This window comes from Cuculus canorus, chromosome 4 (assembly GCF_017976375.1).
Source record: "Cuculus canorus isolate bCucCan1 chromosome 4, bCucCan1.pri, whole genome shotgun sequence".
Lineage (NCBI taxonomy): Eukaryota > Metazoa > Chordata > Aves > Cuculiformes > Cuculidae > Cuculus > Cuculus canorus.
Window position 1 is genome coordinate 46078315 of NC_071404.1, and position 14118 is coordinate 46092432.

At 44.8% G+C, this 14118-nt stretch overlaps 2 protein-coding genes across 2 annotated transcripts in view; both read right to left on the reverse strand.

The window, feature by feature from the left end:
* Nucleotides 1–10566, reverse strand: part of RBM46 (RNA binding motif protein 46) — a 34230-nt gene extending 23664 nt beyond the window's left edge. Inside the window, exon 1 of the mRNA XM_054066459.1 lies at nucleotides 10438–10566. Coding sequence (XP_053922434.1) covers nucleotides 10438–10480 — 43 coding nt within the window. The 5' untranslated portion in view covers nucleotides 10481–10566. The remainder of the gene's footprint in view (nucleotides 1–10437) is intronic.
* Nucleotides 4449–9032, reverse strand: LRAT (lecithin retinol acyltransferase). The gene is made up of 2 exons (XM_009556374.2): nucleotides 8428–9032; nucleotides 4449–7826 (listed from the first exon to the last, which is right to left on the reverse strand). Exons 1-2 carry the CDS (start codon nucleotides 8971–8973, stop codon nucleotides 7674–7676), a joined length of 699 nt encoding a protein of 232 aa, XP_009554669.1. The 5' UTR covers nucleotides 8974–9032; the 3' UTR covers nucleotides 4449–7673.
* Nucleotides 10567–14118: the final 3552 nt, after the last annotated feature.

Here is a 14118-nt window from a genome sequence, read left to right on the forward strand (position 1 = left end):
GAGCTTGATGAAAGACTGAGGAATGAGACATGGCAACATGACTGGATATCACAGGCTATGTCTTCGTGTATACATTAGGCATTGCAGTCTTACGCACTTGCTAATCTGAGGTGATTCTCAGCTCTGAGTAAGGCCTTCAGGCTCCTCTTCCAAAGCCTGGGAAAAGTTAAGACACTTTGGGAAGGAGTCCTCAGGAACTGGCAGAGCTGGAACCTGTGTAAAGTAACCTGTGAATAAAACGAGGCTTGGGAAGGAAATTAAACAGTCTGGGGCATATCTGCATGATTCAAAGCTTTTGCTTTGAAATCATGAGGTGAGTTGGTATGACTGCAAAACAGAACAGGATCATGAGGTGCTATCTTTTCAGGCTCCAGAAGGGACACAACTATGATAGCATGATGCTGAACTGAACAGCCTTCTTCCCCTGGGCCTAAATATGGTTCTGCGTTTTTCAGAGATACGCTGTCTCTGGAGGCAACCAAGTCATTGTTGGCTCCTGGCTACTTACACAGTGCACTGCCACATCGTTTACACAGACTCTAAATGAATGTGGTTGAAACCAGGTGCCTCCCTTCTCCTGAGCATTCGCTTGGAGCTATGTACAATCTTGTCTGCAAACAGAAAATAGCAAAAGTTATTTTAATGTCTAACTCTGATCTTTCCACCAGGGGTGCAGGACAGCTCTCATTATCTTCACACCCACACTTATTCACTTTTGATTTGAGTAAATTACTCACTTTTTACCTACTGTGTGGCAGTGGCAGGCCCACCCCTCCCTGTGTTTTTGTGCAGGTGCTTTCTGCAAAATTGCAAGGGCCACCGGTGCGAATCTGAGTTGGGTCTAAGACTATGTAGAAGCAGAACATAAGGTGGCTTGGCAAGTTTAGCAGAGCATAACCCTTCATTTGCATGTATTCTTAATTATATAAAATAGTATGTCTCCTTAGCCTCACATAAAATTCTTGTTTCACAGACAGGGAAGTTGCCTTCTGGTAAGGAACCACACGTTTAACTTATTTGGCAGGTCCAATGTAAGGAATCCACAAAATTATGCAAATATTAACTAATTCTTACAGTTGGCCAGAAAACAGACATGGTTATTGTCCCAGTGACAGAAGTTGGAAGAATTACAGAAACTGCAGGCAATATTTAGAGAGGTACAACAATAAAACAACACTGCAGCAAAGCAGCAAACCTTTGGTCTAACCTGGTAGTCTCTCCCTTGTTTTTTGCATGGAAGTTTTCTGAATGGCTGTAGTTTGTGTTGTGTCAAAGTCAGAAATGTCCCAATCTTAGCATTTCTATTTTCTGTCTGCATCTATGGAACTGGTACCCACTCAGAACCTGACTGGGGCTCATAGGCCATGGGAAGTGACACCTCCCTTGAATGAGGCAAATATGTGGAGCCCAAACAACAGAGTGGCCAGAGAGCCATTTTATCCTTCTAACTCAAAGCCACAGGTGTTGTCCAACTTGATTTAAAAAAAAAAAAACCCAAGCAATAATCACTGTCCTCTCCATGAGATAAAATTAGAAAAGGTTAAAGGTAACCACCTCATAGCCTTATCCAAAGGCTGGTGAGTCTGCTGTAGGATAGACCGAGAAGGTCCTAGGAACAGGTCTCCCAAATCTCAAAAAATGCTGTAACCATCACATTTTGCACTCCTTACAGAATGGTATCGATGTTTCCATGCAAAGTGCTGCTCCATTAGGAAGGGACTCAGAGTTTTGAGTAACAAATGGGGTTGTTTACCTTAAAAGTCTGGCCAGGTTAATCAGCTAAATAAGGTCTCAGAATAGGTTTGCACATTTGTACATGGTCACCCACGTTTGCATGGATGCTGCTTGCGTGATACAAGTGGCAGCCCCTGGTAACTAAGTGCTGTCTTGGAGTATGCCTTGTGGCAAGGCAGACCAGGGAGCTCTAGGAGTAGCCGCTAGAGGTGAGCCTATGCTGTAGCAGGGAGGGAATTTAGTTATACAGATGCGAGTCACGGTGTACAATCATATCATCAGAAGATGGACTCCAGCCTATTTTATTTACTAGGATAGATTACAGCCTGTGGCATTATTGACGTACCTCTCAATTTAAGGACATGCAAGTTAATGTGTTTAATCTTGGCCCTAACATGCAACCCTGTCTCAAGCCTCCTAAACTCCAGCTGGGGACAGGAGAACAGATACATCACTGTGCCCAGTGTGCCCAGCTAAGCACCATCTGAGTCTTCAGAGGCACACACCTGTGTGTTCACTGACAGGTCCTTCAGCACACTTAACGTTACTTAACTTAATTTTACACACACTGCATTCTTGTCTCTAAATTGGATGGATGGACCACTCGGTGCATAAGGAATTGGCTGAATAGTCACAGGCAAAGAGTTGTGGTCAATAGGTCAGTGTCCAAGTGGAGACTAGTGACAAATAGCATTCCACAGGGGTTGGCATTGAGACCCATGTTGTTTAACATCTTTGTCACAGATGTGGACAGTGGGATTGAGGGCACTCTCAGCAAGTCTGGCAATGACATCAAGCTGTGTGGTGCGGTCAACATGCTGCAGGGAAGGGATGCCATCCAGAGGGACCTGCACAGGCTTGAGAGGTGGGCCTGTGCGAACTTCATGAAGTTCAACAAGGCCAAGCGCGAGGTCCCGCACCTGGGTCAGGGCAATCCCAAGCACAAATACAGGCTGGGCAGAGAATGGATTGAGAGCAGCCCTGAAGAGAAAGGCATGGGTATGCTCGTGGATAAGAAGCTCGACATGAGACGGCAATGTGTGCTTGCAGCTCAGAAAGCCAACTGTATCCTGGGACATATCAAAAGAAGAGGTGATTCTGCCACTCTACTTTGCTGTCATGAGACCTCACCTGGAGTACTGCGTCAGTTCTGGAGTCCTCAGCCCAGGAAGGACATGGAGCTGACAGAGCAAGTCCAGAAGAAGCCACAAAGATGATCACAGGGCTGGAGCACCTCCCATACAAGGACAGGCTGAGAGAGTTGTGCTTGTTTAGGCTAGAGAAGAGAAGGCTCCGAGGAAACCTTATCGCAGCCTTCCAGTGCTTAAAGGGGGCCTACAGGAAAGATGTGGAGGGGCTCTTTATCAAGGAGTGCAGAGATAGGATGAGGAGTAATGATTTTAAGCTGAAAGAGAGTAGACTTAGGTTAGATACTAAGAAGGTATTTTTTACTGCAAAGGTGGTGAGGTACTGGAACAGGTTGCCCAGAGAAGTCATGTACTATCCCTGCAGGTGTTTAAGGCCAGGCTGGGTGAGGCTTGGAGTGACCTGATCCAGGAGAAGGTGTCCCTGCCCATGACAGGGTGCTTGGAATTAGATAGTCTTTAAGGTCCCTTCAAACCCAAACCATTCTATGTTTAATATGCCCTGCCCTTGCTAGTAATACCAGCCTACGTTATCTGCTTTCCCTGACATTCACTGCCTTGTTTAGATGAAGTACCTAGTTTTAGGTATTATGATGCAGCTGTAGTGGACTATGCAGCTGATTTGCTCCAGACTGCAGTATCGCAGAGCAGCCACTGACAGTTTTCCCAGTTCACAGATATGCTATAGAGAAGAGGCAACTACTAAAAGAAGGTCACAGGGCTAAATAAAGTTCCCTAATAAATTGGAAAATGCTAAAAAGCTACAGAACACCTTACAGAAAACATTTTCTCTCCTACGGGACACAGAAACAATAAACATAATTCACCAGTTTTGTCAAGAGATAGAACTGTAGTACTGCAAGCAATGTGATTCTGATCTAAGATTTCTAAACATCACCCTACTTCCCCCCCTTTCTCCTACAGCCTCTGAGCACTCAGGAACATATCCTAAATGTTCCCTTGACTTCAGAAGCAAAGCTAAGCTACAAAATGCAGCACAGAATTGATTTTTAAGAAATTATGCCAAAAATCACCCTCAAATATTTTTAGTGATCTGTTCCTACAGCAGAGGAGACTGTTTATTTTACCAGCACAGTGTTCTGAAAGATTTCTGTAAGGCTTACAGGAGAGTGCAGTGCACTACAGCAAAAAGCCTCAAAACTACTAGGACTTTTGTGTCTTCATTTCTCATCAGTAAGCCCATTCATGACAGTTAGGTGCTCAGAGAAATCAGGTCCTAAGCTATTACAAAGCATAAGGAGCAAATGGCTCCTAGAGTCACCTGACAACTTCCGTTTTCATTTCAGTGGATAAAGGACTGGCTGCCTAACACAGTTGTGTATCACTCAGTGGTGTGTGGTGCTTTATTTGATGTGAAAACATGCAATAAATGACACAACACCATGTCATTTCTAGACATCACAGTTCTAATGTTTCGTGCTGCAGCTTGCTTTCCAAAACCTGTCTGGATGATGTCAAGTCACACACAACTTTAATTCCCTCTTCCCCATCCCCTCAGACTTTAACAAGTATTGCTATGATTCTGTTTTCATTAAAAGCCTCAATGGTATTTATACGTAGCATTCTCCTCCAGCACAGGAGGACCCAAAGGTGAAATCAAGCAGCAGATGACTGTTCACCACAAAATGAGTAATCATTTATGTTCCAAGCTAAAATAAAGGCAAACAGAAAGCTCACTGTTCTAATGTCTTCATTTAGCAACTTTTTTTTTCCTTTAAACACAGTAAAAATGTTTGTAAAAACATTTCGAGCCTTGTCAATGCTCATTTTATTTTTGTTTTCATTGGAAAGCCTGAAGTGAAACATCTATCCTTTTAACATGATGTCTTCACTACTTGCCTTTCCCAGTGGCACAGGGGTGATGGTTATGCTCTTCCATTACATATTCTCGTTTAATCACACAACTTTTCAAACCAGCCCCACCACTAAAATGAGCTGCAACTCTAGATTTACATCCCCCCCATCACCATCACTTACACTTACCGATGAACAATTTCACTTCACACACATTTCCAAACAGCTGAACTCCTCCACGTTTTTCTGTGCTTTTCTTACTCTAACTAGCTCGTTCATTTCAATGGCATCACAGTTGAGCTCAGGTCTGAAATGCAATGCTCCACTAAGGAAGGGCAAGTGCTTATTTTTACTCAAGTAATTACAGAAAAAAGTTGACGCTGACATTTACCAAAATATTTCAGGGCACAACCACCACCCACTGAGCTGAACTTAAGAATACACGTCAGCTAGTTTTGGTTTGCCCTTCAGAGTATGACTAATTTGACTGATGCCTAATTTTAACAAAATTTCCAGATCTCTGGTAGAATTATAGTTGGTAGGAAAAACTCTTAACATGCAGCTGAACTTCTGTTCCCATGCCCTTGTCTCTGATGAAAGGATACAGCAGGACATTCTAAACCATTTCATAAGCTTAAAACTTTACACTTAGAAGGAAAATTTTCTGCTAATAAAGCTGGAAGTCTGCAAGGAACTGCTTTCATTTCTTTCATAGACATGTATCAAAATCCCAGTTTAGTCCCCCCAGCCTAATCTCGATCCTTCTTGCTCAACAGCATTAGCAAAGCAGAAACATTGGTCCTTTGATACTGAAGCTAGAGCAGGAAGCTTTCTCTGCCTTCCAACAATCCCACTTACAATTTGGTTACTGGTCATGACCCCGTTGTTTATTGTGTAAGTACATCTTAAGAATTACTGGAATTCTTATAAATCCCAAGTAAATAAAGGGGAAAAGCCCACCTGTATCAGACACCATGGAACTGCATGTTAATGGGCTGTTCAGTACCCTACTGGGATACGTTAGAGAATTATACTCAATCATATTCAATTTCAAGAGGCCGGTAGACGTTTTTAAATTAACAAAATCTATTTATATGTCATTACAGTAATTACTACAGTTCATACCTTATGCACAGCAAGTAAAAAAAAACCACAGTGGAATTTGTGTAAATATAACTAATGCATACACTATGAAAAAGCAATTAATGTTAATTAAAAAACACTGTCATTTTAAAAGTTTACCAGAAACAGTTACACTGAGCATTGCAATCTTTGAAACCACCAGAACAGAAGCTGTTCACAAGCATCCAGCAGTAATTGATATCCAGATGCTTTGGAGCTAAGCTGCAGACTGAATGCATAACTGAAAGCTGGGCTGAGATCCCCTCTCGGTTGATGGCAGCGGTAGTAATGCTGCTGTTTCCTATAACCCCGGAATTTCATACCCAGTCTTTTCATTCTTCATTGGTTATAGCAGAGCAGCCAGAAGAAGAAAGATTATTAGAGAGCAGCCAAGTAGGCTTACAGCTAAAAATCTGATCTTCAAGCAACTGTAAGGTTTTGGGGAAGGAGAAGGGGGTTTATAGCACACTTAAAATAAAAATGGGGAAAAGTGGCCACTTCAGCAGCAGAGCTGATGACAGCATACTGAACAGCATTCATAGAAAGAAGCAAATCTGAGGTTCGTTTGGTAAAGACACCATCATAGTTGCCTTTGACTAGAAAGGAAGGCAAGAAAGGCACATGAACGTGTAAGTGCATGTATTGCATGCAAGACATTCCAGGCGCTGAACTTCTCTGCATACATCAAGACATTGCTAAGAAAAAAACAGCAAAGGATTTTAGCACTCAAACAATTGGCTGGATGAACTTGATTTCAAATCCAGCTTTACACATTCCTGATAAGCAGATAGGCCTCATCATTGAAGATGAAACATTTTTAGCACCAACTGCTGGCTTGCAAGTGAATGCTTATTCAGAGTATAGAAAGACATGTCATCTTTCACCGAGAGGCATCCAGTTTTAAGGCAGTGTCCAAAATGACACCACCAAAGAAATTGCTCCAATAATCCCTGATTCATTATGATATCCATACAGGCCCCGTTGCTGAGGGAAGGTAGGAACTAAATTGGCACCTGTCCTCCTCCTCTTCCCCACCACGTCCCCTGAAATGTGGAATTTTCTGATGTTTATTATGTCACTGGTTGTTATAAAGCAAGCTTCTTTCTTCCTGTCTCCCCTAAAGCCCTCTGCAGTCATTTATATTGGCCATACTAACCACCTTTAGTAGCAACAAAATGCTGAGGAATCACCGTCTTTCCTTACCTCTAACTCAATCAAGAAGTTGTTCAATACAGTAAAACAAGTGTTTACAGAATTAATATGAAGCAGAAGTCAAAGGGAAGTCAAAGGACTGTAGACAATCCAGCCAGATGTGCTACTGCAGCACCCAGCACCCAGCTGTTTTTTCTTATTTGCCATCAAAACAAGTCATTTTACTAATTCGTATCTCCACCAAAAGGTGTTTTAGGAGTGGAGACAGTAACTTCTGAATACAAAATATATCAAAGTAAGAGATAAGCAGTTTTTTCTCAATACCCATCTCTTTGTGGTATTCCAGCATCCATTTTTATTAATAGTTACAGCACCCAGGTATGCAGCTAAGAAACAGAACAACACGAAGAATATTGCCAGTATCACTTATGGCTAAAGGCAAGGAGCAGAACTGCATTGCAACCATACTTTTTCATGATTTAAAGGTGTGTTAAAACGTATGAACTGAGATTTTCAGGAAATCTATTATTTGGCTTACACAGTAAGCTATGCCTTGTGCACTGTGTTCTAGACAAAAGTTGCATTTAAAAATGGCACACAAGGTTAAGAAACTTTACACAACGCCAATGAGTAATCTGTGCTTTCATAAATACAGTAGTGTACACCTTATATACAGACGTCAGTTGTGATCCTCCTGATGGGCTGCTAGCCAGCCATCCACAGAAAGAAGGGAATAAAGATAGTGGGGAGCGTGGTGGAGGGTGCCAAACCTAGGCAGACTATTGATGCTAATCCCACAAGTACTGAAGCAAGAACACTCCTCTGGTCCCGAATAATCATCTTCACAGTCTCACAGAACTGGAAAAAAAGAAAAAAAAAAGAAAGATCAGGGTTAAAGAGGAGAGCTTTGAACCAGGGGATGAGCAGCTGAGGGAAATGGGGTTGTTTAGCCTGGAGAGGAGGAGGCTGAGGGGAGACCTTATTGCTCTCTACAACTACCTGAAAAGGCGTTGTGGAAAGGAGGGAGCTGGCCTCTTCTCCCAAGTGACAGGGGACAGGACAAGGGGGAATGGCCTCAAGCTGCCCCAGGGGAGGGTCAGTCTGTATGTCAGGAAAAAAAATTTCACAGAAAGGATCGTGGGGCACTGGCAGAGGCTGCCCAGGGAGGGGGTGGAGTCACCATCCCTGGAGGTGTTTAAAAGACGAGGTGCTCAAGGACACGGTTCAGTGGCAGATAGGAATGGTTGGACTCGATGATCCAAGAGATCTTTTCCAACCTGGTGATTCTATGATTCTACGCCACCTCTCTCCCGCCGCGCTCTGGGGCACAGCACATGGCAAAAAGCGAGCCTGGCACGGGCTCACGACCCAGCTTCACCCCCAGAGAGCGCTTTCGGAGCATGTCAATGGCCTGGCGAGCGCACACCGCCCTGACCCGGCCCGGGAGCCGCTCCCGTACCTTGTCTGTCTGGAAGCTGACGGGCGCTCCGTACCGGCAGTAGGTGACGAAGTGCTCGCAGTTGTTCCAGAGCAGGCTGTAGGCGGTGGCGCCCACCAGCTTCTCCGCCCGGCGAGCCGCCTCCTCGCTGCCCAGCACCTGGTCCTCGAAGAGTCGGTCCATGTGGTTGACCAGGATGCTGCCGCCATAGGCGAAATCCTCCACCGTGTCCACGCGGATGCTGGCCGTCCTGGTGATGACGCCCAGGATGAGCCGCTTGTTGGTCACCACCTGCTGGATCTGCCGCCGGTCGCCGGTGACGGCGGGCAGGATGTCGGGCATCAGGTGGGCGACGCGGTTCTCGCCCAGGTAGATGCCGAAGTGGATGAAGAGGGTGCGGGGCACCTCCAGCAGGTCTCCTCGCTTGAAGCAGCTCGTGTCGTAGTACGCGGGAGCGGCGGGAGGCGAGGATTCCCCTCCGGAGCCCCCGGGCAGGGCTCGAACGTGGACGAGGAGCAGCAGCTTCTCGAGCAGCATCGACGCCGCCTGCGGCACCGGGTTCTTCATGGTGGGCGCGGGGAGCCCTGCAGCCTCCGCGGCGCCCGGGACCCGCTTTTCTAGGGCTCCCGGCGGGGCGGGGCGGGCACCGGGACCGGCCCACAGGGCGAGCGGCCGCAGCCTTTATTGGGGAGCCGTGCCTGAGCGCCACCCGCGACCTCGGGAGGAGGAGGAAGGCGAGAAGAGGCGCGTTCGAACCCCCCCCCCCCCCGCCCGCTCCCATCGCCCGTGGGAACCGCGGGAGGGGGAAGGGAAAGCGGCCCCTCCCGCCTATGAAGTAACTCGGGAAGGAGTGGGACAAGGAGGAAAGGCATCGCCCCGCGTTTTGTTTCACGCTAATCCGTTATGTAAATGGATAAATCCTGGCAACGGGAGCCCACACAAGAGAAGAGCCGTCGGGGCAACAAAGCCGTCCCGGCTGAGTTTGGGCAGCCGAGCGATTCCGCCGCCCTCGGGCACTGCGGGATGATGGATGGGACAGGCATTCATCTCACCTGGAAGATGACAGGGCCTGGGGAGCAGCAGGGAAGGTCCCCCCGGTCTTTTGTCGCAGCCGCAGGCGCTGCCTTGGTGAGAAACGCGGAGAAGGGAGGGAGGAAAGTGGCGCTGGAGAAGTGCTTTGTTAGAGCATCTTCCCCTAAACCCGGGCTCTAATGCTGGTAACTTGCCCGATGTGCCTTCTTGCAGGTTGTGGATGCTCAGGCAAACACAGAGACACACACGATGCCATGTACGAAAAAAAGAAGGCAAGAAGAGTGCTAGTGCACAGGAAAGGTGAGGCTTATCAGTGAGGCAAAGCAAGTTTTCCACTATTCAGTGAAGAAAACATTTCTGGGGGCAGGTTACCTCGCTGCTCACCAAGGAGGTGTCCCTGCCCATGGCAGGGGGGTTGGGACTGGATGATCTTTTAAGGTCCCTTCCAACCCAAACTATTCTATGATAAGAAACGATGGCTGGTGTTGCCCACCTATTTCCTTCTGCCCAGAGCAGAGAGCAGCTTCCTAGGAAGCTGAAGGTTGTCCTCACCTTGCCTCACCTGCAAAGAGGGAAGCCTACAGTAGCCCCGCATTTGGCCACTGATTACAGACCGGAGCCTCAGCATTTCTTACCAGAGCGATCAGGCATTTGGGATTTTCTTTGGAGAGTCTCAGCCAAACTTTTACACAACAGAGGCTTAGCCCTCTCAAAACCCCTACTTCAAATCGCATCACTTACAAAAGAGAAAATACCTTATAGATGTGGCTTATGATGCTGGTAGGAACTCTGCAGATTAGCCTAATTAAACCAGCATCTTTTCAAATCCAGATGTTTAAACTTATTTGAAAGGCTTGAAGCGTTTGCTACTAGTAAGTAAAAGGGGAGGGGGGAGGGAAGCAGAGGGGAAGCTTTTTGCATTTTTAACTAGTGCATTAATTTTAAAGGACAGAGGGAAAAGAAAAGATTAAAATCTTATATCATGATAAACAGTCTTACCCATTTTGTGATGGTCACAGCAGCTGGTCCAGAGCTGGAGCATTGTGCCACATCAGGAGGTTGTCAGAGATTTCACAGGAAGGTTCCCATCTCCCTCCTGTGAGGACAAGCACGGATCCTGCTGTGTGCTGCCATCTCTAGACATCCCTCCCCCCCTTCCCCAAAGCTGTCAAGGGAGTGTCTGCATTGTTTTTGTTGAAATAGATTTTAGAGATGCTTCAGTCCTCAGATTTCTCTCCCCCTGCTCGAAGGAAGGTAGAGGAATTCAGCTCAACTCCCTGGAAGAAAAAGGCATTTCCCAACAGGATCTTTTACTAGGAGCATCCTTTGTTTGGTTTCTTGCCAGTTAGCTTTAATCCCCAAATCACCAGGATCCATCTCAAGTCAATCTGGAAAGGAAAGCAGGACGAAGTAAAAGAAAAGGAATAGTCATGAGGAGGCCGCTCAAAGGCTTACTGTGACCGAAGGTTTCAGAGAGATACAGTGAGAGGTGTGACGTTTCTGCAGTGTGATTTCCTCATACCCAGGCACTAACAAGTCACGTCCACGTCCACGTCCCCGTCCCCCCAATCCACTGGCTCACTCTCAGGCACTGAAACCCCAACAGAATAAGCACAAGGGCATTACACAGCAGACAGGGCCGGTAAATGGTTTCACTCCTCCAGCCAAAGCGGACACAGCTGCAGCAAGTGAAATCCACCCAGGTAATGCTTGCAACCCTGTAAGCATTGCTGTGTGCAGAGCACTTAATACAACATAACAAAGTCATTTCTGAAGGAAACCATTCAGATTCTTGAAACGCAACCTGCAGCCCAACATTTTATGCTTTCAACCCTTAAGGGCTGCTCTCCTATTACTTTCAGACTGCCATGATGCAACCCAAGTCTAAACAGCTTGGACTGTTACCTGCTGCGGAGTAGTGTAATGATAAACCCCATGATTTATTTTCCAGAGTTAGGTGAGATGCACAAAGAAAGCCGCAAGAGGTAAGAGAATGCGGCCTCTGCTTTGTAGAGCATGTGAGCCACAAAAACTTCCTGGTAAGAGCAGTGAGCCAGTTTCCATTACAATGCAATGTGGATATGAGATGGAACCTTGTTTTGTACTCCAGGAATTACTATTTCCATCCTGCCCTCACAGTTAGTGTAGCAGGGGAAAAGCATGAAAGAAAGGCAACTGGAAGGGTAAGTTCTTACCTAGATGAGGTCCTAACCTGGTTTAACAAGCAGGCAAAATCCGTTTTTTAACTGACTCAAGTTAAACCAATGCTGATTGCAAACATGCTCATCTTCAAGTACAATTTACATTTCACCAAACCTTTCTCAATTATTCAATCTCTACCGCAGATGAAGAAACAAGTGCAGCTTTAACAAGCTTTCAGGCCAGCTGGGATTGCTGGAACAAGTACATGTTCATGAATTCAAAACAAGTTAAGGAGGTCAAGGAGGATAAAGTCTTTTTGGAGGCTATAATATGTGAGAAATGCATCTGAAGAGCAATGCCACTTGGTTTAAGGTGGTATACTGAAAGAAATCAGGGTCAGTAGATGTGTTTCTGGAGGATGGTTTCACAGCATCCAAAAGGACAATTCCAGAGATTAAAAATAATGCCTTTGTGTTCTCATATCCAAACCATTTAAACACTGTACCATTCTTCTCAGCAAATTAGTTTCCATTGTAGAGCTGTAATGATCCGCGCTCTAGAAAATAGTACTGTTTACTTTTTCAGGTTTTGTATTTAACAAAAGACTAGGGCAGAACAGACAGAATCTGAAGGAAGATGGGAACCAGCAAGACAATGCGCAAAATTGCAGGCAAGTGAAAGAATCCCAAAACAAAGAACCTTTGAACCAAGTATCACTCTCTTCCAGTAGAAGAAACAATATGAATTACTAAAACAAATTTATACTTTATAAATGTTCCTTTTTATTCAAAAAATATCACATACACATTTACAGAGTCACTTAAGCAGTATACTGAATAAATTGCAAATATTTACCGTAGCTGTTCTACCCTTGTAGGTTTGCTACGGAGGTCTCTCACTTCTTTATTTCCTCTCAATAACTTCATCCCTTTTGCTAAACTAATAGGCTTCCAATTTATTAACAAGTTTTCTAATGAACCATGACTGTAAATATAATAAAACCAGCATGCCGTTTTCCCTTTGAAGTTATTAAGTTGGGTATTTTTCTGCAATGAAGTAATGACTCTTTTTTTTACAACTAGACTGAATCATGCGGTATGCGCAGATAGTACTTAGGACTCACTAAAAGAATAATACGTTTAGATGAATAAAGTGTTCACTTATGATACCTTCAATTCAAATAAACCAAAACACAGAAAATGTGGGGAAAATTCATTGCACAGTTCTCATTAGCAAGCAAGAGCTTAAGAAGTTAATAATAGTGGTAGCCCAGATTGACATTTAGGAACAGACAGTTTTGGTGACAATTAAAATATATTTATTTTCATCAATTTATCTGCTATTAGTAATGCTTCGTTTTGTCATAACTAAACAACTAACACAGTCTCCCCAAAATAAATGAAAATATTCATTTCTGAATACAAAATACCTGAACATGCAGTGTAATATTTATATGGCTTCTGCAGAGGAAATACAGACAGAATGTCTGCCCTGATATTGTCCCAGGAATTGTATGGAATTTTAAGTCTCCGCTTCATTAGCTGAAGTAGTTCAGGATTATCCTAATTCAAACATGCCAGTCATACTGTGCAGGATGGGAGACGGGTAGGTGGTAACTGGGAGTCAGAAGACCGATGGAGCACGCTGCATTCAACATGGTATTCCTTCACACCAGGAGACAGACCTTTCTGTGGAAAGGGCAATGCAAATAACAGTCAAATGAACTTAATCCAGACAAGACTCTGCTGCAGAAAATGAAGTTTGAAAGCCCTGAAATAGTCAAATGAACTTAATCCAGACAAGACTCTGCTGCAGAAAACGAAGTCTGGACAGCCCTCAAACAAAATGAGATATCCCTCCACCACCAGCTCCCCCTTCCTCCAGGCCAGGATTGCACCATCACAAGAGAATGTGAACAGGCTGCAGACTACCTCAGAGCACTCTCCTTTCCTTCTCGTCAAATTTATTTCCATGCCAAGATCTGCAATTTACTACTATTCGGTGCTTTTAACCGATGGATTAATGAGTAAAAGATGTTGGAAACCATAATAATCAACTCTGTCATTAACTGGACAAAGTGCTGGAAGTTGGGTGGATCACCACCAAAGGTCAGCATTTACTACCAGTCACTCTGTAACAGTAACAATTATTACTCTTCTTTATTGCCCAACAGGGAAAGCTGTTCCCCAGCACCAGCCAGTGCTGGCTTCATAGCGCTGCACAGCAGGCTACCCAGCCTCACCCTGCACAGGACAAACACAGATGACAGGAGCTTAACTCTATCGGTCAATTTAATTTTCAAATAAAGATTGTGAGAAGGAAGAGAGATGGCCTTAACAGGAGGCCATTTCCATCTCGGAACAAAGACTATCTTGTCACATCATTAAATGTTATGTTGCTATTTGATTAATTCTATCTTACAGGAAATAAATTAATTCTTCATCCAATGTATTATCTGGACAGGAAACATTATCAGTCACAGACAAAGCTATTAGTCTGGCGTTACTCAAAACATTTGTGAATCTGTGCCATTTAGCT